Source organism: Bombina bombina, chromosome 6 (assembly GCF_027579735.1).
Source record: "Bombina bombina isolate aBomBom1 chromosome 6, aBomBom1.pri, whole genome shotgun sequence".
Taxonomy (NCBI): domain Eukaryota; kingdom Metazoa; phylum Chordata; class Amphibia; order Anura; family Bombinatoridae; genus Bombina; species Bombina bombina.
In genome coordinates this window covers 40,222,293-40,245,607 of record NC_069504.1, presented here as the reverse complement: position 1 = coordinate 40,245,607, position 23,315 = coordinate 40,222,293, and the positions used below count along the sequence as shown (strand labels likewise).

At 35.4% G+C, this 23,315-nt stretch overlaps 1 protein-coding gene across 1 annotated transcript; it reads right to left on the bottom strand.

The window, feature by feature from the left end:
- Positions 1 to 801: 801 nt before the first annotated feature.
- Positions 802 to 20,398, bottom strand: LOC128664956 (carboxypeptidase A1). The gene is made up of 11 exons (XM_053719746.1): positions 20,327 to 20,398; positions 16,823 to 16,904; positions 13,260 to 13,394; positions 12,399 to 12,503; positions 11,530 to 11,631; positions 11,202 to 11,300; positions 10,995 to 11,105; positions 8,714 to 8,804; positions 3,079 to 3,278; positions 1,779 to 1,863; positions 802 to 1,038 (listed from the first exon to the last, which is right to left on the bottom strand). The coding sequence occupies exons 1-11, from the start codon at positions 20,389 to 20,391 to the stop codon at positions 851 to 853; spliced, it is 1,263 nt and encodes a 420-aa protein (XP_053575721.1). The 5' UTR covers positions 20,392 to 20,398; the 3' UTR covers positions 802 to 850.
- Between the last annotated feature and the right edge of the window lie 2,917 nt (positions 20,399 to 23,315).

The following is a 23,315-nucleotide window of genomic DNA, read 5'->3' as shown; positions in this document are numbered from 1 at the left end:
GGAATATATAAAATATTTATTGTTTACATTTTTATACGAGGGTTTTGAGGTTGTAGGGTGTTTCTTATTGTGTTAGTGGGTGATTGGTCTCTTGGGAATCGTGTAGGGGCCTATGGTTTCTAGGAGGGAGGTACACTGGAAAGTCGTGCAGGGAGTTTCTTGGGGTGTTAAGAGGGCAAGCAAGACAGACAGGCAGCACAGGGTTAATATGTTGTGAGGTCCTATGTGGTAAGGAGTTAATAGGAATTATGGGGAACAGACATAGCTATGCTTAGGGAGACTCAGTTGGGGGAGTTGGGTTAATTTTAGTTAGTGGAAACTTTGCAGTATGAAGTTACGGTTAACTTGTTGTGAGTGTGATCTTGCTCAATATTGTCTGAACTTGCCTTCTGTCCTGGCCATAGCCACCTGTGACCTTAACCATGTTATCCTTACTATGTATATTCTTGTTTATGAGCACATCAGAATAGACCCTATAGTTGCAATACTAGCACATGAAAATATGACCTAAGCTGTTCAAAGGTAACATGTACACTGCATTGAAAATATATCCGTTTTAAGGCTAAGAGGACAAAATCCAGTTTAGAACTTTGATTAAATTAGTATTCTTCACCAAGGAAATGAAAGACTGAGGGATTGTGGGTGTGGCTGGATAGTCTGGATGGGGTTTAGATGGACATATAAAGGATAAAGAAAGTCAGGGATAGACAATGTACTATCCAACAAAATAGGATATCTTAATTTCCCAGACACTGCAGAATTTATATTAATTGCATATTTAAATTAATAAATACAAATCAGTTATTTGATTTTACATATCAATATTTATTATCATTATTAGTCAAAGAGATTAGTAGGGGTTGTCCCTAGTATACTCGATGAGCTTTGTAAGAGCCAACCAAGTCTCCTGGGCAGTTGGGATGATCTGAGAAGCTGGCAAAGCAAATCCGTAGCGACCAGTGTCACGGAGCTCAAAGGTATAAGAATACTTGATTCCCTGGTTGTAGGTCCAATCAACGGTTCCACCACTGGCTTGGTCTATAGAGAAAGATGCAAATTACTAAATTTTTATTTGAACACATTTCAAATTAATGATTTAGCGTAAGTTCCAGAAATCAATAAATAACAAAGCCCCATTGATATATAAAGTTAAAGGGATACCGGACCCAAATGTTTTCTTTAATGATTCAGATAGAGCTTGCAATTTTAAGTAACTGTCTAATTGACTCCTATTATAAATTTTTCTTCGTTCTCTTGGTATTTTTATTTGAATGTAGAAATATAAGCGTACGAGCCGGACTATCTTTGGTTCAGCACCTGGGTAGCACTTGCTGAATGGTAGGTAAATGTAGCCACCAATCAGCAAGCGCTATCCAGGGTGCTGAACCAAAAATGGGCCGGCTCCTATGCTTACATTCCTGCTTTTTCAAATACAGATACATTACAGATGTATTAGAAAGCTGCTTAAAATTGCCTGCTGTATCTGATTCATGAAAGAAAACATTATCCTTTTAATTCTTAGGCTGGCCAAGCCTAATTTAGCCAAAGCTTCCAGGCAAAACTAATAAACAACATGATAGATAGATAGATAGATAGATAGATAGATAGATAAATAGATGGATAGATAGAAAGAAAGAAAGACAGATAGATAAATGATAGATAGATAGATAGACAGACAGATGATAAATAGATAGATAGAAAGAAAGGTAGATTGATAGACAGAAACAGATAGATAGAGAAACAGATAGATAAATAGATCGATAGATAGATAGACTTACAGATAGTGGTGATAATGCTTCCATATTCGTACACTGTACCATACAGAGAGGTCAAGGCATTAACAGCTACCCTGGCCAGATTGTTCTGGGGGAAACAAAGTCATAATATGTTACAGACAATAAAAACATGAACAGATAATAATATATAATACATGTATGCAGCATTATATATTATTCTCACCCTAGTCTTTACCTTAATATATACACACCATCTAACAGTAATTATGTGCAGCTGTCACTAATAATCCAGGCTAGAGAAACTGCTTCAGACTCACAGCCTTTGTACTGTCCTTTTACCACATTCTTTTACACTTTTCCAAACCTCACTTGCTCAGTCCCCACACACTTTTGTGTGTCCCCCCTATGTCATCACTCACTCTCAGTTCACTCTGCCTTATATCAGACTTACTGCCCTTACCTTCCGTGTCCCTTCCCTCTCATTTAGATTGTAAACTTGAGAGACACTCTACCTGTAGGCCACGTTGTGTTCAGTTTCTACTACTGATTGTGCGCAAGGGCAGGGCCTTCCTCTCCTTCTCTATAACTCATTTACTGCATCTACAACTGTAATGTACCCCAATACTGTACCTGTTTATGTATCCCTGTAATGTACCCCAATACTGTACCTGTTTATGTATCCCTGTAATGTACCCCAATACTGTACCTGTTTATGTATCCCTGTAATGTACCCCAATACTGTACCTGTTTATGTATCCCTGTAATTTACCCCAATACTGTACCTGTTTATGTATCCCTGTAATGTACCCCAATACTGTACCTGTTTGTGTATCCCTGTAATGTACCCCAATACTGTACCTGTTTGTGTATCCCTGTAATGTACCCCAATACTGTACCTGTTTATGTATCCCTGTAATGTACCCCAATACTGTACCTGTTTGTGTATCCCTGTAATGTACCCCAATACTGTACCTGTTTATGTATCCCTGTAATGTACCCCAATACTGTACCTGTTTATGTATCCCTGTAATGTACCCCAATACTGTACTTGTTTATGTATCCCTGTAATTTACCCCAATACTGTACCTGTTTATGTATCCCTGTAATGTACCCCAATACTGTACCTGTTTATGTATCCCTGTAATGTACCCCAATACTGTACCTGTTTGTGTATCCCTGTAATGTACCCCAATACTGTACCTGTTTATGTATCCCTGTAATGTACCCCAATACTGTACCTGTTTATGTATCCCTGTAATGTTTTTATTCTTTGTGTAGCGCTGTATAATCTGCTGGCACTTTATAAATAACTGATAATAATAATGCAATCCTAGTGTCTCACCAGTTCCTGATGGTCAGGAGTAAGAGCGCTGGTGTATCCGTAGGGGAAGAGGAGCATTTGAGAGTAGCTGTGAATTGAGACAAATCCTTTGATATTTCCGTGACCCTTCACAAAGTCCACAATAGCTTTAACTTCAGGTTCAGAGTGAGCAGCGCGTCCTCTGTAGGTCTCAGTGCAAGGGTTGGAGCTGGATCCAGGACCTAGACAGCAAGATGTAATTCTGTATTAAACACATTATATGTATTATATGTAGGTATAATTATAGTCTTCAGATGATTCTCCATATCCTGGGTAAGCTACAAGTAAGAAAAATCTTACAAGAAAATTGGCATATCCTACTATCAGACCCTATCCTAAACAAAACTTTAGGACCAAAAATCCTAACAGGCTACAGGAGAAGCAGTAATCTGAAAGATCTAATCAGCCCAAGTCATCTGCAAAGTAAAAAAACAACAACTGCCTTTACCAAAGGATCCTTCAAGTGTGGTACATGCTCAACATGTTGCTTTATGTTGAAAACACACACAGTAAAGGACCGGTTTAACAAAAGCCACACAATAAACTCACACATCAACTGTCAAACAGAGGGGATTATCTATGCAATAGAATGCACATGCAACCTATTTTACATAGGTATGTCCACCAGAAAAATAAGAATAAGATTGCAAGAGCATCTTAGAAACATAAAAAATGCAGCAAAAGACCTACAAGCAGGAAAACAAATAACATCAGTGGCAAGACATTTCATGAGCAAACACAATTGTAGACAAAATGATCTGAAATGTTTTGGACTACAAAAAATCAAACTGGGTATTAGAGGTGGAAATCTAGAAAACAAACTACTACAAGCTGAAAGTAGATGGATTTTCTTAATGAATTCAGTCCAACCTTCAGGTCTTAACGAGAATAACAACTTTTCATCCTTCTTGTAATGATCAAAATTTATAGATCATGCTATATCCATCCCTGTAGGACCCCAATCCTGGAAATAACATATAACCATTAATTTGATTGGTTGAGTAAATTTTGACTTTATTACCAGAATCGGCTGAATTTTCTCCAAAGGAGTATGTTATATATTATCATTTAAAAAAAGTTCCTCTCAAAGGAAAAAAATTTGAGAACTCATTATAAATGAGAATTTTTATATGTAAATTTTTTTTTTTTTTTATATATGTACATATCCCAAACACAGAAATAAAGGAAAATAGTAACATATGTTCAAAAGAATATAACACACACTTAAGAACTATATGTCATCAGTAATTATAAAACAAAAAGATCCAATCACATACAAGAAAATAAAATCTCTTTTCACGAAATAGGATATTGCAACTATCAGATGTAATATTTAAAATTTAATCACTAAATTCATTAAACACAACTTCTACACTATCACTCTATATATCACCTAAAAAACTTTTAAAGATTTATTCTTCTTAAATAAGGTTTAACTCACTGGATTTTAGTTAGTTTCACAAAATTAATTGGATACCATCTTATTAGACTTTTACTAAATGATAGGTATCATCATTTAATATCCTTGGTGTATAACTAAATATATAAATTGTTTCAATTCTTGTAAATAATAAAGTCACACAATCTGACTAACACTTCCCCAAAAAATGAATACAACCCACAACGGCAGCACATTAATCTCAAGCACATTTAATTTCATAAGCTTTGTATAAATATATTATTTATTTTATTTTATATTTTTTCACCACTTCACTATAATATAACTCTCTTTTTTTGAACACATAGCACAGTATACTTAAGAGTTAATAACACAATATTACACTGTAAATGATTATCTCACATCTGATGTTCAAAAATGAAATACTGTAGAGTAAGAAAAATCTGATGACAATAACCTTATTCCTTCTGACATGAAATAATAAACATACAAAAAAAGATACCCAAGGAAATAAAGTCATGGGAATTAACATTATAATATTCAATACGCTTTTCTTTATCTATTGGTCCCAAAAAACTGACAGATAATATTGATAGGAACAAAATAGTCTTTTCATAAGTCCTTTAATATATAATATATAACATAGGCATACGAATAGCAACTAAATTACAACAATATGTAGTTCTCATCAGTCAAGATATGGCAGCCCAATAGGAAGCAACAATTTGCAAGTAGGAGGATGACATCATCTGAAAGGAGGGACTTGAGACCTTTTAAATAACCAGTAAGTGAGCGGCGCGCTCACCCTTTGAGAAAGCCGTTAGGGCGAAACATGTTAGGGACGTTAGGGAATTGGTGAGGAGTCCTGGAGCTCCTGTATTTTTAGATTAGCCTTAGAATGCTGTATTATTAAACCTGTTCTAACTTATTAACTCACTAGTTAAAGTAGGCATATCGTCACTGTTATATTCCAATAATATTGGACCATATATGCTCAACAACCAATAGATAGGCTCAATGAGCAAGCGATACAAGAATAGTATACTCGGGAGTGGGGCTCATTTGTAGCAATCATTTGACACAGACTGTGGACTGTAGACTTTATTTTACAAACTAGCAGCGATACAAGCGATACAAGAGCAGTACACTCGGGAGTGGGGCTTACTTGTAGCAATCATTTGATACAGATTGTGGACTGCAGACTTTATTTTACAAAACTAGCAGTTTAAATACAAACCACTGACAGAGAACCTAAGCAATACCGGGTAAGAGTGCATTTACTGCACTAGCTAAAAACTGAGCAGTGTGATCAACATTAGCTCCAATTGAACTGCGGTATCCTGCAATATGTATATGTGCTGAAATTTGACAGCATATGTGATCTAATCAGCTGCGCTTAAAACCCCCAATCCAACTAACGAATATCTCTCTCACATATCTGAAAATAAATGTTACGCTACAGATATAAGTTTACAACTAGCCTGTGGTAGTATTAATATTTTATACTATATTACAATCCATTAGCTGCAGCTGAATAGTTACAGCTTGCAATCTGTATGTGTGCTGAATTTCTACTTATGTTAATGGGCATTGCTCCAATACACGGTATACAAATTTTGCGCCAAACATATGAACCTATAACAAGTGTGCTGAACTTTGACTGACTTTAGTGAACACTGCTCCAGTACATGGTATACAAGTGTTGCGCCAAACACATAAGCTTATAACAAGTGTGCTGAATTCTGATTTATCTTAGCGGGCACTGCTCCAAAACACGGTATACAAGTGTTACGCCAGCTGAATAGTTACAGCTTGCAATCTGTGTGTGTGCTGAATTTCTACTTATGTTAATGGGCACTGCTCCAATACACGGTATACAAATTTTGCGCCTATAACAAGTGTGCTGAAGTTTGACTGACTTTAGTGAACACTGCTCCAGTACATGGTATACAAGTGTTGCGCCAAACACATAAGCTTATAACAAGTGTGCTGAATTCTGATTTATCTTAGCGGGCACTGCTCCAAAACACGGTATACAAGTGGTACGCCAGACATACGAGCTTATAACAAGTGTGCTGAATCTGTCTTAGTTTAGTGGGCACTGATCCAATATATGATATACAAGTGTTGCGCCAAACATATGAACTTGTAACAAGTGTGCTGAAGTTAGACTTTTTTGAGTGGGCATTGCTTTAATACATGGTATACAAGTGTTGCGCCAAACACATGAGCCTATAACAAATCTATGAAGTAATTTTAGCACTGCTTCAATTCATAGTATACAAGTGTTATGCCAAACATATGAGCCTATAATAAACCTATGAAGCTATTTTAGCACACCCAACTTACGGGTTATAACAGAATGTTAAGAGCTTACAACTAATGTATGTGAATCACAACACTGAACATTCCATGTACAAACACAGAAGCCATTCAAATAAGTGTGGGTAATAGAAAGAATACACTACAGAATAGATAGAAGTGGCGGCTTCCCCCTCATGTGGAGTACCAAATTGGTATTCAAAGATCAACACAGGAGGTTAATCACCCAGCTACAATAGTATTAATCTTTTTAACAGGGTACACTGTACTCTCATTACCCTACTACAATATATAAAGTATGCTACCTACAAGCAGACAGTATTGGGCTGAACCAGAATGTTAGAGCTGCACGGATATATGGTCAATCTGTAACATACAGTGACATTTGTGTATAATATAATATATAAATTGATACTTCATCAATATTACTATTAGTTAAGATTACAGAGTATCTTTCTTCTTTTCTTTTATATATATATATATATATATATATATATATACACAATTATCCAATAAGACTTCTTGCTACGAGTCTGTATCAGCTTAAAATAACTTGATACAACTACACTAAAGTAGTCAACCAGCACAATATATGACCTACTTTACTAGAATTTATCTAACGTGAACAGGTTAATTACTGATCCTCCAGCATCTGAGAGTGTTTTTAAATTAATTTCCAGTATTTTATATTAAATTTTGACACAATAAAAGTTATGTTTTAACGTTGAACACGCAAGCTCACTAGACTATCAGTAACTCTGATTTGCCTTAAGGAATAGAGTCTTTTGTACAACTTATGAGTGCTATATATGTAGTCTGTTGAGTTAGAGTATCTCTCTACCTAAAGTTTCATAAGCTACAGAGGACCCTGCCAGCAAGGATCCTATTAAAAAATGTGCAGGACAGAACATTGGGATTTAGATGATTACAATAAAAACGCTGCCATATGGCAAAAATTGAAAGTCAAAATTTAGCAGCATTATGGTTTTGGTTGAGAATAAGGTTAACCTCCTGGGTGCCAAACAGGGCTGCACTTTGTCTCTTACTCTAATAACAAGGGGTTAACAAGATGTTGCCTCATTCCCACAGATAACATTGAACCTAACCCTGCAACATATTATGTTTATCCTGAGTGTATCATTAAAGCTCATAATAAGTTTGTATGGAATAGTTTGCTTTGATAATGTTCATTAAAGGGACATGAAACACATATTTTGTCTTTCATGAGTCAGATAAAGCATGTGATTTTAGATAACTTTCAAATTTACTTTGATTATGTAATTTGTTTTGTTCTCTTGATATCCTTTGTTGAAAAGGATACCTACGCAGGCTCAGGAGCTGCTGATTGGTGGCTGCACATTTATGCTTCATGTTATTGGCTCACCCAATGTGTTCAGCTAGCTCCCAGTAGTGCTTTGCTGCTTCTTCAATAAAGGAAGAATGAAGAAAATTAGATTATAGAAGTAAATTGTAAATTGTATTCTTTGTCTAAATCATTAAAGATTTTTGTTGGGGTTTCATGTCCCTTTAAAGGTTCTCCTGCTCTTAAATAGAGAAGAGAATACAGTGTGACAGAACAGTCTGGTCAATTAGTTTAGTTTAGCAGATAACCAAGGCCGTCTCTGGCTTACCAGGTAAACCCTTTCAATAAACCTACTCTTTCTGGAGTCAGTATAATAAACGTAACTTTTGGAGCCATAAAATAGTCTGTAAGCTTTATCATGGGCAAAATACTGTATAACATGACTGCAGGCGGACAGGTTCACTATTAGAGAACCTTATCTGCTCCCAAATCAACACTTGCTTTCTTGTGCAATGCAGTATCTCTATAAGTGTTGCTAATTTCAGAGTGATCCAATAAATATTTCCAATATCAGAACAGCAAAAACTAATTACCTCCAAATCCAGCGTCCCAGTTTCTGTTGGGGTCAGTTCCAACGCAGGTTGATCCTGGGTTAGCAGATCTGGTTTTACGCCACATACGATTCTGTAAAACGTAACACGGTTAATTTGTAACAAAACTATATATGGTTTAAGATTCAAAAGATCTTCCGACAACACAACCCTTTATACTCCAAAACCAAGTTTTTAGTTAACTCTAACTCTGGCACAGACTGTCAATATAACATAACGGTTTTACTGCCAGTTATATGAGAGTTTACTCTGAATCCTTTTTTAAATTCTACAGGCCATATTTAAAGGGACATTAAATACTAAATAAAAACAAGCTAGAATAATGCATTCAAAGAAAAGTTTAGTCAAAAAATAACATGAAGTTTCATTAGTTTAAATATTGGCAAAATAGTTTTAGTGTCTATAAAACAATGGGAGCTGCCATGTTGTAACTTAGGTTACTTTCTCTGCTGTAGCCAATTAGGGACAGTTATAAATAGGTCACTAGAGTGTGCAACCAATGGCTGTGTGGAATATAACAGTTTTCTGCACTTCCATTTCTAACAGGAACTAAAAAGCTCACAATTTCAGAATGGAATTACAGGAAAAGGGAACAAAATAAATAATGAAAGTATATTGCAGACTTTTTTGCTATATACGATTTATCATTTTATGTTACCATCTGAAAGTGTTTAATAAATGGACCCCTAAGCCACTGTTTTCAAACCTGTCCCCAGACTTCCCTATCAGGCCAGATTTTGAGGATATCTGAATTAGAGCACAGGTAATAATCAGCTGATTAGTAAAGATAGTTTTACCTGCTCTCACCCAAGGAAGTCCTACATTTTTGGCCTGTTAGGGAGTCCTGAGGACAAGTTTGAGAACCAGTGGTCTATGCCAATTGAAAAGGATTTGAAAGTCAACTTCAGGTCTCAAATCCATGCCCGGAATGGCCATAGGACATACAGTGCAAATGCCCTGGGGGACATGCTCTTATGCGGGCGTTACAGCTTTATAGCAGCCCCACCCTCTGTAATATGGGTAATAGGAAAGCTGGTACAGTCTGACGGTTTTCTAAAATGGACATTTTCTGTCTGGCTGTAAAGCAGAGGTGCTGCTGGGAGATCTGGTGTATTATGGCTGCCTAACTGACAGATGTGGGCTGCTCTGGCCTTTAATGTACAGGCCTATTTAAGGTCCCAGTCCGACTCAAATACTTACATTGTACAGCGGTATTTTGTAATGCGTTCTAACACAACACTTGTAATCCAATGAGCAAGCTAATATCGCTCCCTGCGCTATCTATTAAACGTATAAGATGCGATAAAAAGTTTCAGCCAAGCAAAAATAATCCGGTTGTAATACCCGGTTGTGTGTTATTATTAGTGTGAGACCAAACGCAATATAATGCACCCTGCGCAGTTGATTGCGCTTGTTATCTAGCCCTATAATAATTCTCATATGCTTTTTGTACACAATGGATTATCTCAAATATAAAACATGCAGAGTAATTAGACAAAAGCCAATATCAAATGGATGATATGTTACTTGTAAATATTTCAAAGGGATATGAAGCCCAAAATGTTTATTTTGTGATTCAGACAGGGGGCCGTTTTATGAAAGTGCGAGCAGACATGATACGATGTAGCATATCATGTCCGCTGCACGTCGATAAATGCTGACAGCATACGCTGTCAGCATTTATCATTGCACAAGCAGTTCTTGTGAACTGCTTGTGCAATGCCACCCCCTGCAGATTAGCGGTCATCTGGCCGCTAGCAGGGGGTATCAATCAACCCGATCGTATAGGATCGGGCAGATGGATGTCCGCAGCCTCAGAATCGGCGGACAAGTTATGGAGCAGTGGTCTTTAGAAGGCTCACACGGAAACAGGGGCATCAAGCTCCATTCAGCCCCAGAGTATATAATTTATAAAAAAGTTTCCAATTTACTTCTATTATAAAATGTGCTTTATTCCCTTGTTATTCTTTGTTGAAGAGATACCTAGGTAGGTATCTGGATCACTACATGGCAGGAAATAGTGCTGCCATCTAAATCTATTGGAAATGGATAACATTCTTGTAAAACTGCTGCCATTAAGTGTTCCAGACACGTGAACGCTCCTGAGCTTAGTTTCCTGCTTTTGAACAAAAGATGCCAACAAAAAAATATGTGATCATAGAAGTAAATTAGAAAGTTATTTTAAGTTCCATACTCTGAATCGTGAAAGAAACACATTTGGGTTTTATGTCCCTTTAACAATGCATTTCTTTTGTATCATTACCGAGGTGTGACTGAAAACATATCCATCAGGGTTGGTTACAATTTCCAAGTAGATGTCCAACTTGTTCAAGGTAGCAGTCAATGAAGGATCAGTGCCGTAATCCTGAACAATCTGAATACAGAAGAGACGGCAAATCAACATTAAATAATAATCACGCTTGTAGAACGCTCTACCGCTCTCTAACCACTTGTCCTTGCCACAAATTACCTTTTTAGCAAACCAGACTCCACTAGCCTGAGTGACCCACTCGCGGGAATGAATACCGGTGTCAATCCAGAAAGCAGGACGGTTAGATCCAGTGCTGAACTAAGGTATAATATTAGAGATAGGTTGTAAATGATAGTATATGTAAAACAGCTAAAACCTTATAAAGTATATAGAGTATCAGTATTATGGTGGATACAAATAATACAATTATTTTGTTTGTTTATGATTTTAGTTAAATAAGTATTCATTTGAAAGCAAATACATTTCAATTGATTCTAGATGGATGAAGAAGTAGTTTGCAGATGCTACTAAATCTAATGTCATTTACCTTCAGAACGTTGAGTGGGCGACCTTCAGTGCTCTTGCCAATCACTATTTTGCTCACCAGATTTGGGTTTTCAGCCACCAGGGTGTCAATGAAACTGTTGATCTGTGAGATGGGTACAATGAAACGCCTTTAAAGAACTCTTCAGCAGTACATGATATCCTAAGTACTAATACACTTTACTAATGCTGTAATTAATGTAATAGCACCAGAAAACTCAATTTTGCGACTTGTACCAAGGAAGCATTGGTTTGATTATAAATGAGATAATTACCAATATATTTAAAGAATGAAAGAACACAATTAAAACATTTTATATGATTTTTTGCATAATAAAGTTTAAGTGAAACCTGTTTATTTTAATTTTAAAACTAGCAGGAAGCCCATTAAGAAATGATCTGTGGGATAGAAGCTCATAAGGAACATTCCCACAGCCATATTAGTTGATAATGACACATCCAATACTAGTTCTACAGAATCTGTTGCCGCTCTACAAATTACTAATAATAATAATCCAATAAGCAGAAGAACAAAAGGGCTTATTTGCCAAAACAGAAACAACTGATTTTCAAAAAAAAATAGTAACAGATATTACAATGTGATCTTCTAAATCATGGAGCGAAATATTTTAGTGACATAAAACAAACATGATATTTGATATTTTTGATCTATGAAAGAGAGTAAATGATATATTTATTTATGTATGTGTGTTCTAATCATAAAAATCGCTCCTTTCTACATATTCTAACATAATGACAGCTCATACTCCAATGCCAGAAGCTGACATATGAATGCACTTTTTAGACATCTGCTTTTGTTAGGGTGAGAACTTGTTTTACAGAAGAAAAGTCATTTGGTTTCCTTGAAATTACCTCATCAAATGTATGGTAGATGGCATAGTTGAAGGAGTTAGTAGAACGGGCATTGTCCATGGCACGTGCAGCTTTCATAGAGCTCTGTTCTTCATCCAACAAGTTCTAAATGAGGCATAAACATCAATTAATATTTTTAGCAAGACTTACTAGAGGATTCTAAAGCCTTCTGTAATTCTTGTGGTTTCAATAACCAAATAAAAGCAGTTAATGTGTAGGGTACAGAGGGAGCACAGCATAAGGAATTAAGGCATCAAGAAAGGTCAAGGTGCATCTCCCCTCTGCTTCTCAATATCAGAAGCTGACAAATAATTACATGTGTAAATCCATAGAAATCCCAAGCACCCAGCTATTGGTTTAACATCAGTATTAAAATATAACTAAACTGTGCTGCTTATGTTAGTTATCTTCTTATTTAATGAACAGAGTTCAGTAGAGCAGGGCACAGGTTAGGGATGGGATGGGATGGAATTAACAGTTATATTGTTGAATTGCATATAAAATGATCACTTTAAATTAATCCTGGTTCTAATAGATTATTAGTTCTTCTTAAATGGTGCAACTTAGGGTGGATTTACTCAGTGTTAGAGTTATTAGTATATTTTACTATACACCTCATTCAATACTGTGGCACTTCCAATCCTCGAAAGTGCCTTGGATGGGCAAAATAGAGCCTTACAAGCCCTGTGCTGTACATAGAACAAGGAAGGAGGTAAAATTAATGGTATAAATAGGTAGAAGATGGGTCCCCACCATCTGCCACTTTCTCTTGATTTGAAGGTTTGTAGTCAACATTTTAAACCCCCAGATGCTATGGCCTAAAACCACCACTAGACTCTTCCTGGTCACCCAGTTTTGTACCTGCAAGTCTTTAATCATGATGCTGTAGGGAATGTTGTTGGATTCCAGGTAAACTTTCACTGCTTGCAGACTGGGGAATGGGACACGGATATCAATGGGTTTCTCGGCAGCTCTGGGGGATTGCCAGAAGTCAAGCTAAAAGTATTAACAGGGAACAGGTTAGCTTCTAATGCAGCTTAGTTATGCTATATAAATCAGTAAAAAGTTAGCTCCTACTTATGGTTTATAGATCAAAAGCTGGACACCTTACTTATGCTATATAAATCAGGTACAGGTTAGCTAACTTATGCTATATAAATCAGGTACAGGTCAGCTTACTTGTGCTATATAAATCAGGTACAGGTTAGCTTACTTATGCTATATAAATAGGGTACATGTTAGCTAACTTATGCTATATAAATCAGGTACAGGTCAGCTTACTTATGCTATATAAATAGGGTACAGGTTAGCTTACTTATGCTATATAAATCATGTACAGGTTAGCTAACTTATGCTATATAAATCAGGTACAGGTTAGCTAACTTATGCTATATAAATCATGTACATGTTAGCTTACTTATGCTATATAAATCAGTAAAAAGTTAGCTCCTACTTATGGTTTATAGATCAAAAGCTGGACACCTTACTTATGCTATATAAATCAGGTACAGGTCAGCTTACTTATGCTATATAAATCAGATACAGGTTAGCTTACTTATGTTATATAAATAGGGTACATGTTAGCTTACTTATGCTATATAAATAGGGTACATGTTAGCTTACTTATGCTATATAAATCAGGTACAGACTAACTTACTTATGCTATATAAATCAGGTACAGGTTAGCTAACTTATGCTATATAAATCAGGTACAGGTTAGCTAACTTATGCTATATAAATCATGTACATGTTAGCTTACTTATGCTATATAAATCAGGAAAATTTAGCTCCTACTTATGGTTTATAGATCAAAAGCTGGACACCTTACTTATGCTATATAAATCAGGTACAGGTCAGCTTACTTATGCTATATAAATCAGATACAGGTTAGCTTACTTATGTTATATAAATAGGGTACATGTTAGCTTACTTATGCTATATAAATAGGGTACATGTTAGCTTACTTATGCTATATAAATCAGGTACAGACTAACTTACTTATGCTATATAAATCATGTACAGGTTAGCTAACTTATGCTATATAAATCAAGTAGAGGTTAGCTAACTTATGCTATATAAATCATGTACATGTTAGCTTACTTATGCTATATAAATCAGTAAAAAGTTAGCTCCTACTTATGGTTTATAGATCAAAAGCTGGACACCTTACTTATGCTATATAAATCAGGTACAGGTCAGCTTACTTATGCTATATAAATCAGATACAGGTTAGCTTACTTATGTTATATAAATAGGGTACATGTTAGCTTACTTATGCTATATAAATAGGGTACATGTTAGCTTACTTATGCTATATAAATCAGGTACAGACTAACTTACTTATGCTATATAAATCAGGTACAGGTTAGCTTACTTATGTATATAAATCATGCACAGGTTAGATAGGGTAAATGTTAGCTTACTTATGCTATATAAATCAGGTACAGGTTAGCTTACTTATGCTATATAAATCAGGAACAGTTTAGCTGACTTATGCTATATAAATAGGGTACAGGTTAGCTTACTTATGCTATAGAAATCTGGTACAGGTTAGATTACTTATGCTATATAAATCAGGTACTTGTTAGCTTACTTATGCTATATAAATCAGGTACTTGTTAGCTTACTTATGCTATATAAATCAGGTACTTGTTAGCTTACTTATGCTATATAAATCAGGTACTTGTCAGCTTACTTATGCTATATAAATCAGGTACATGTTAGCTTACTTATGCTATATAAATCAGGTACTTGTTAGCTTACTTATGCTATATAAAACAGGTACAGGTTAGCTTACTTATGCTATATAAATCAGGTACTTGTTAGCTTACTTATGCTATATAAATAGGGTACATGTTAGCTTACTTATGCTATATAAAACAGGTACAGGTTAGCTTACTTATGCTATATAAATCAGGAACAGGTTAGCTAACTTATGCTATATAAATAGGGTACATGTTAGCTTACTTATGCTATATAAATCAGGTACAGGTTAGCTTACTTATGCTATATAAATCCGGTACAGGTTAGCTTACTTATGCTATATAAATCAGGAACAGGTTAGCTAACTTATGCTATATAAATAGGGTACATGTTAGCTTACTTATGCTATATAAATCAGGTACAGGTTAGCTTACTTATGCTATATAAATCCGGTACAGGTTAGCTTACTTATGCTATATAAATCAGGTACAGGTTAGCTTACTTTTGCTATATAAATCATGTACAGGTTAGCTTACTTATGCTATATAAATCAGGAACAGGTTAGCTTACTTATGCTATATAAATCAGGAACAGGTTAGCTAACTTATGCTATATAAATAGGGTACATGTTAGCTTACTTATGCTATATCAATCAGGTACATGTTAGCTTACTTATGCTATATAAATAGGGTACAGGTTAGCTTACTTATGCTATATAGATCAGGTACATTTGAATGAAACATGGTAATTATACTGTTTGTTGAAGGGATATGAAATCCAAAATATTCATTTTTTATAATCTAGATAGAGTATAACATTTTAAACAACTTTCCAATTTACTTCTATTATCAAATTAGCTTTATTCACCTGGTATCCTTTGTTGAAAGCGCATCAATGCACTACTGAGAGCTAGCTGACCCCATCAGGTGAGCCAATGATAACAGGTACATATGTGCTATCACCAATCAGCAGCTATCTCACAGTAGTGCACTGCTGCTTCTGAGCCTACCTAGATATGCTTTTCAACAAAGGATTCCAAGAAAACAAAGCAAATAATAGTTGTAATAATACATATTAATGTCCCTTTAAACTGATTAATAAAAAAGCTGTATGGAGATGGACAAAATGGAGTTTAAAGAGGTAAAAGGTCTAGTAGATATGAAACTGATAATTATATTCTTATGGAATGGGATTGAATTGTAAAAATGCCTATCATACTGAGCAAAAAAACTCCTCTAATACACAGGAATTGACCTCTGCATTGTATCAGTTATAGCTCATCCGTTACCAAACAAAACTGTTGTTACTTATTGTGACACAATGTGTAGCAGTTCTTTCTGGTAGCCAAAAGGTTAATTAAATAGCTCATTAGATTAGGACTTCAACTAGGGTTGCTACCTCGGCCATGTTCTCCTGAACACTTATGAGTTACACATGCTGCAGGGTGTGCAGAGGCCAACATGAATTGCACCCCTGGATAGCACCAGAATACTGATCCTGGCCAGCAGCTATGCATGTCCTCCGTGCACACCCTGCAGCATGTGTAACGCATAACTGTCCAGGAAAACATGGCCGAGGTGGCGACCCTAACACCAACACTTGTAACTGTTTCTACTTTGTTTTTTAAACTCCACAAAAATGTAATTAAATACAAAATCAAGCAGCCTGACTGAGTTTACCAAGATCAGGAACAATATTAAACTGTAAAATGTTCCATTTACCTGCAGATGTTCCAGGTTTTCCAGGTCCCTCACCAGCGTTACTTGCTCCTCATTCTCTGGGAGGATTCGGAGGACCTGTTGTCTGTAGACAGTAAAGTGGAAGATGTTACCAGTGATGCTAAACCTATGGCTGCTGGAATATTAACTCCAAACATCAGGTGCCCCAAACAGACCATGATTTAAAGAGACAACATTGTGTCTGTAGTTAGTTATTTACAACTTCATTTCTTTTACTACATGTTTAATCGCTGAAAACTGTTAAATGCATAGTTAAATGTATGTTTCTGTGCCACTCTGAATGAGGATACAGCTAGTGAGTCACCAGAATTAGCATTACACGTGTTTCCTGCAACCACTGGCCATATTCTTATCTGGAGTAGATTGAGGGTGTTCCAGGAGGACAATATTTATGGGACAGTAAAGTCAGAATTAAATGTTCACAATTTAGACAGAACAAACAATTTAAAAAAAACGTTTTAACTTCAATTATCTAACTTGATTTGTTCTCTTGGTATCCTTTATTTTAAAGCATAGCTAGGTAGGCTCAGGGGCAGTAATGCAATACTGGTTGGTATACTCCATATATATAAATATATACATGCCTCTTGTTATTTGCAGACTCTATGTGTTCAGCTAGCTCCCAGTAGTGCATTGCGGCTTCTTCCATAAAGGATACCAAGAGAATGAAGCAAATTTGATTATAAAATTGCATTCTCCATCTCACTGGTTTTTATACTTGTCCTCAGATCTCCCTAACAGGCCAGATTTTGAGGATATCTGAACTGAAGTACCGGAGAAATAATAAAAATGGTTATTTTACCTGCTCTCACTAAAGGTGATCCTTAAAATCTCACCTGTTAGGGAGGTCTGAGGACAGGTTTGAAAAAATATGAAAAAATAAATAAATTGGTATTCATGTCACTTTAAAGGGACAGTAAAGTCAAAATGAAACATTCATAAATCAGGTAGAGCATAGTTTTGAGCAAATTGACTTCTATTATCAAATTTGCTTTGTTCTCCAGGTATCATTTGTTAAAGAGTAAATAAAGGTTGGCTGATAAGAGGTTATGAGTGCGCACATTTCTTTAGCATTCTATGGCAGCAGTGTCTGCAACAATGTATAACACTACTTTCAACATTGTTGCAAATACGGTTGCCAGATGGCTAACATGCACGTTCCTGAGCTCACCTAGGATTACTCTTTAAAAAAGAATAGCAAGAGAACTAAGAAAAATTGATAACAGAAATAAATTAAAGAGTGTAATTTTGACTTTAGTGTTTTATATTCAAAAATCACAAATTCAAAAGCTCGCTGCAGCTAGTGAGATGTGTGCTGTAGTTCTTGTGAAATCACAAATACAAAAGCTCGCTGCAGCTAGTGAGATGTTTACTGTAGTTCTTGTGAAATCACAAATACAAAAGCTTGCTGCAGCTAGTGAGATGTGTGCTGTAGTTCTTGTGAAATCACAAATACAAAAGCTTGCTGCAGCTCGTGAGATGTTTGCTGTAGTTCTTGTGAAATCACAAATACAAAAGCTCGCTGCAGCTAGTGAGATGTTTGCTGTAGTTCTTGTGAAATCACAAATACAAAAACTCACTGCAGCTAGTGAGATGTGTGCTGTAGTTCTTGTGAAATCACAACTACAAAAGCTTGCTGCAGCTAGTGAGATGTTTGCTGTAGTTCTTGTGAAATCACAAATACAAAAGCTTGCTGCAGCTAGTGAGATGTTTGCTGTAGTTCTTGTGAAATCACAAATACAAAGCTCGCTGCAACTAGTGAGATGTGTGCTGTAGTTCTTGTGAAATCACAAATACAAAAGCTTGCTGCAGCTAGTGAGATGTTTGCTGTAGTTCTTGTGAAATCACAAATACAAAAGCTCGCTGCAGCTAGTGAGATGTTTGCTGTAGTTCTTGTGAAATCACAAATACAAAAACTCACTGCAGCTAGTGAGATGTGTGCTGTAGTTCTTGTGAAATCACAACTACAAAAGCTCGCTGCAGCTAGTGAGATGTTTGCTGTAGTTCTTGTGAAATCACAAATACAAAGCTCGCTGCAACTAGTGAGATGTGTGCTGTAGTTCTTGTGAAATCACAAATACAAAAGCTTGCTGCAGCTAGTGAGATGTTTGCTGTAGTTCTTGTGAAATCACAAATACAAAAGCTCGCTGCAGCTAGTGAGATGTTTGCTGTAGTTCTTGTGAAATCACAAATACAAAAGCTCGCTGCAGCTAGTGAGATGTGTGCTGTAGTTCTTGTGAAATCACAAATACAAAAAGCTTGCTGCAGCTAGTGAGATGTGTGCTGTAGTTCTTGTGAAATCACAAATACAAAAGCTCACTGCAGCTAGTGAGATGTTTGCTGTAGTTCTTGTGAAATCACAAATACAAAAGCTCGCTGCAGCTAGTGAGATGTTTGCTGTAGTTCTTGTGAAATCACAAATACAAAATCTCGCTGCAGCTAGTGAGATGTGTGCTGTAGGTCTTGTGAAATCACAAATACAAAGCTTGCTGCAGCTAGTGAGATGTTTGCTGTAGTTCTTGTGAAATCACAAATACAAAAGCTTGCTGCAGCTAGTGAGATGTTTGCTGTAGTTCTTGTGAAATCACAAATACAAAGCTTGCTGCAGCTAGTGAGATGTGTGCTGTAGTTCTTGTGAAATCACAAATACAAAAGCTCACTGCAGCTAGTGAGATGTGTGCTGTAGTTCTTGTGAAATCACAAATACAAAGCTCACTGCAGCTAGTGAGATGTTTGCTGTAGTTCTTGTGAAATCACAAATACAAAGCTCGCTGCAGCTAGTGAGATGTTTGCTGTAGTTCTTGTGAAATCACAAATATAAAAGCTTGCTGCAGCTAGTGAGATGTGTGCTGTAGTTCTTGTGAAATCACAAATACAAAATCTCGCTGCAGCTAGTGAGATGTTTGCTGTAGTTCTTGTGAAATCACAAATACAAAATCTCGCTGCAGCTAGTGAGATGTGTGCTGTAGTTCTTGTGAAATTAAAACATGGAATCCAGGGACTGATAACGGCGATAGTTAAACGGGCACAAATCCAAAAATGTTTTCTTTTTCTTTCATGATTCAGACAGAGCTTGTGAGTTTAAACAACTTAGATTTAGATAGTAGATGCATAATTTAAAAAATCAGTTTAGATCTGTTATCAAAATTTTTCTTGGTCTCCTTTGTTGAAACTTAGCTGATTCTATGAAAGCATAGTGATGCTCAGGAGTGTGCACATGTCTTATGCATTATATAGCAGCAGTGCTTGCAACAATGTTTCTAACTATGTTATACATGGTGCTGTAGACACATTCACTTGAGGTTACCTCAGTATTCTCTCACAGAGACTATAAGAAAGATGTACTTTTAATAACAGAATGTTTGGATTATTTTTTAAATTGTAAGCTCTTTCTAAATGATGAAAGTTGAGTTTTGACTCCCACGCCCCTTTAAATAGAGATGGAGCAAATGGGCAGATTATTTTTTGAAATTCATTTCTACTCACCCTCCAAAATTCTCCATGCTGGAGGCAGCAGCCACCAGCGCAAATAAAATGAATATTCCCTTCATCGTGCCAGAAAGATGAGAGATTGAGTTTCACAGGTAGGGTTTATATATTGTTAACCATTCCCACAGTGAAGTAACCCAGCCCAGAGATTGCATAGTGCCTGTCAACGTGTCCTCGTGCACACCTGCCGCGGTTCCCACTTTCTACTTGATTATTAGAAAGGGAACAGACCACCTGCTAAATTGGGCTAAAATTAAATATTTTTACACTGGCAACTACAGGTAATAGTAGCATGTGTGCAACATAGCAGAGTTGTTTAAGGTGTAGCTAATACACTTTGTAAAACAATAACAGGGAAGGTGTAAAATAATAACAGGGAAGGTGTAAAATAATAACAGGGAAGGTGTAAAATAATAACAGGGAAGATTATAAAATATAAGGACCAGATTAATGTCCTGTTTGAGTGCTAACTCCGCTAGCGGTTTGCATGCGTCAGGTAGAGCTTGTATTACAAGTTGAAAGTAAACTGTTTTCGCTCGTGCAGTAACCTGATGCGTATAAAAAGCTGAACTTAGAATATAATATTTAGAAATGTATCTGTATGTATCTCAATGTTTAAGCCCTTTGCCTTTTTTTTAAAGACCTGAGACCTCATATCTTTGAGCCCTTATAACTTTTTTGGGCAATATTTTTTAAAATAATTTGTATTAGACAGTGTTATTATGAGCATAACTGTACTGTGTAATGTATATTTATTAGATTGTGTTATTATGAGCATAACTGTACTGTGTAATGTATATTTATTAGATAGTGTTGTTATGAGCATAACTGTACTGTGTAATGTATATTTATTAGATAGTGTTAATATGTGTGTAACTGTACTGTGTAATGTATATTTATTAGATAGTGTTAATATGTGTGTAACTGTACTGTGTAATGTATATTTATTAGACAGTGTTATTATGTGTGTAACTGTACTGTGTAATGTATATTTATTAGATGGTGTTATTATGAGCATAACTGTACTGCGTAATGTATATTTATTAGATAGTGTTATTATGAGCATAACTGTACTGTGTAATGTATATTTATTAGATAGTGTTATTATGAGCATAACTGTACTGTGTAATGTATATTTATTAGATGGTGTTATTATGAACATAACTGTACTGTGTAATGTATATTTATTAGATAGTGTTATTATGAGCATAACTGTACTGTGTAATGTATATTTATTAGATAGTGTTAATATGTGTGTAACTGTACTGTGTAATGTATATTTATTAGACAGTGTTATTATGTGTGTAACTGTACTGTGTAATGTATATTTATTAGATGGTGTTATTATGAGCATAACTGTACTGTGTAATGTATATTTATTAGATAGTGTTATTATAAGTGTAACTGTACTGTGTAATGTATATTTATTAGACAGTGTTATTATGAGCATAACTGTACTGTGTAATGTATATTTATTAGATAGTGTTATTATGAGCATAACTGTACTGTGTAATGTGTATTTATTAGATAGTGTTATTATGAGCATAACTGTACTGTGTAATGTATATTTATTAGATAGTGTTATTATGAGCATAACTGTACTGTGTAATGTATATTTATTAGATGGTGTTATTATGAGCATAACTGTACTGTGTAATGTATATTTATTAGATAGTGTTATTATGAGCATAACTGTACTGTGTAATGTATATTTATTAGATAGTGTTATTATGAGCATAACTGTACTGTGTAATGTGTATTTATTAGATAGTGTTATTATGAGCATAACTGTACTGTGTAATGTATATTTATTAGATAGTGTTATTATGAGCATAACTGTACTGTGTAATGTATATTTATTAGATGGTGTTATTATGAGCATAACTGTACTGTGTAATGTATATTTATTAGATAGTGTTATTATGAGTGTAACTGTACTGTGTAATGTGTATTAGATAGTGTTATTATGAGTGTAACTGTATACTGTGTAATGTATATTTATTAGATGGTGTTATTATGAGTGTAACTGTACTGTGTAATGTATATTTATTAGATGGTGTTATTATGAGTGTAACTGTACTGTGTAATGTATATTTATTAGACAGTGTTAATATGAGTGTAACTGTACTGTGTAATGTATATTTATTAGATGGTGTTATTATGAGTGTAAATGTACTGTGTAATGTATATTTATTAGATGGTGTTATTATGAGTGTAACTGTAGTATGTAATGTATATTTATTAGATAGTGTTATTATGAGTGTAACTGTACTGTGTAATGTATATTTATTAGATGGTGTTATTATGAGTGTAACTGTACTGTGTAATGTATATTTATTAGATGGTGTTATTATGAGTGTAATTGTACTGTGTAATGTATATTTATTAGATAGTGTTATTATGTGTGTAACTGTAATGTATTTTTTCTGACACTTTTTTGTTTTGCGAAACAGTTAACCAGAGCTGTAAGTAAGCAGTAATCATTCTAGTGTAAATCGCAATTTCACTCAAGCGATCGCGTTTACTTTCAACTTGTAATACCAGCGGTAAACCCGATGTGTACAAACACCCTCGATAAAAAACCTTTTGGTTCGTGCGTAAGTGTTAACGCACCACTCGCAATCAGTGTATAGACTGTCATACTGGTTCTTCAGAGAAAAAATAATTCTAAGCTAAATTCATGTTATTCTTCATAGATAGATCCTGAGCTTCCAAAACCCAATAGTGTTTACTTAGAAGAAATGCACCATAATATGTATTGCAGCAAAAGCCCTGAACAGTGCAGATAGGACATTAACTGTCCCCTTCTGGAGATTGTACCCAATAGCATATAATGTTGCAGAATCTGTTGGTGCTCACCAAAAAAATGCTAAAATAAAAATAATAAATCACAAGATGCTTGTGAGGTTGCACAGGGGCCTCGTGTAAAGTTGAGATGATGTCTAAAATCATTGATCACCACTTCACCTGTATTTTCTAATGTATT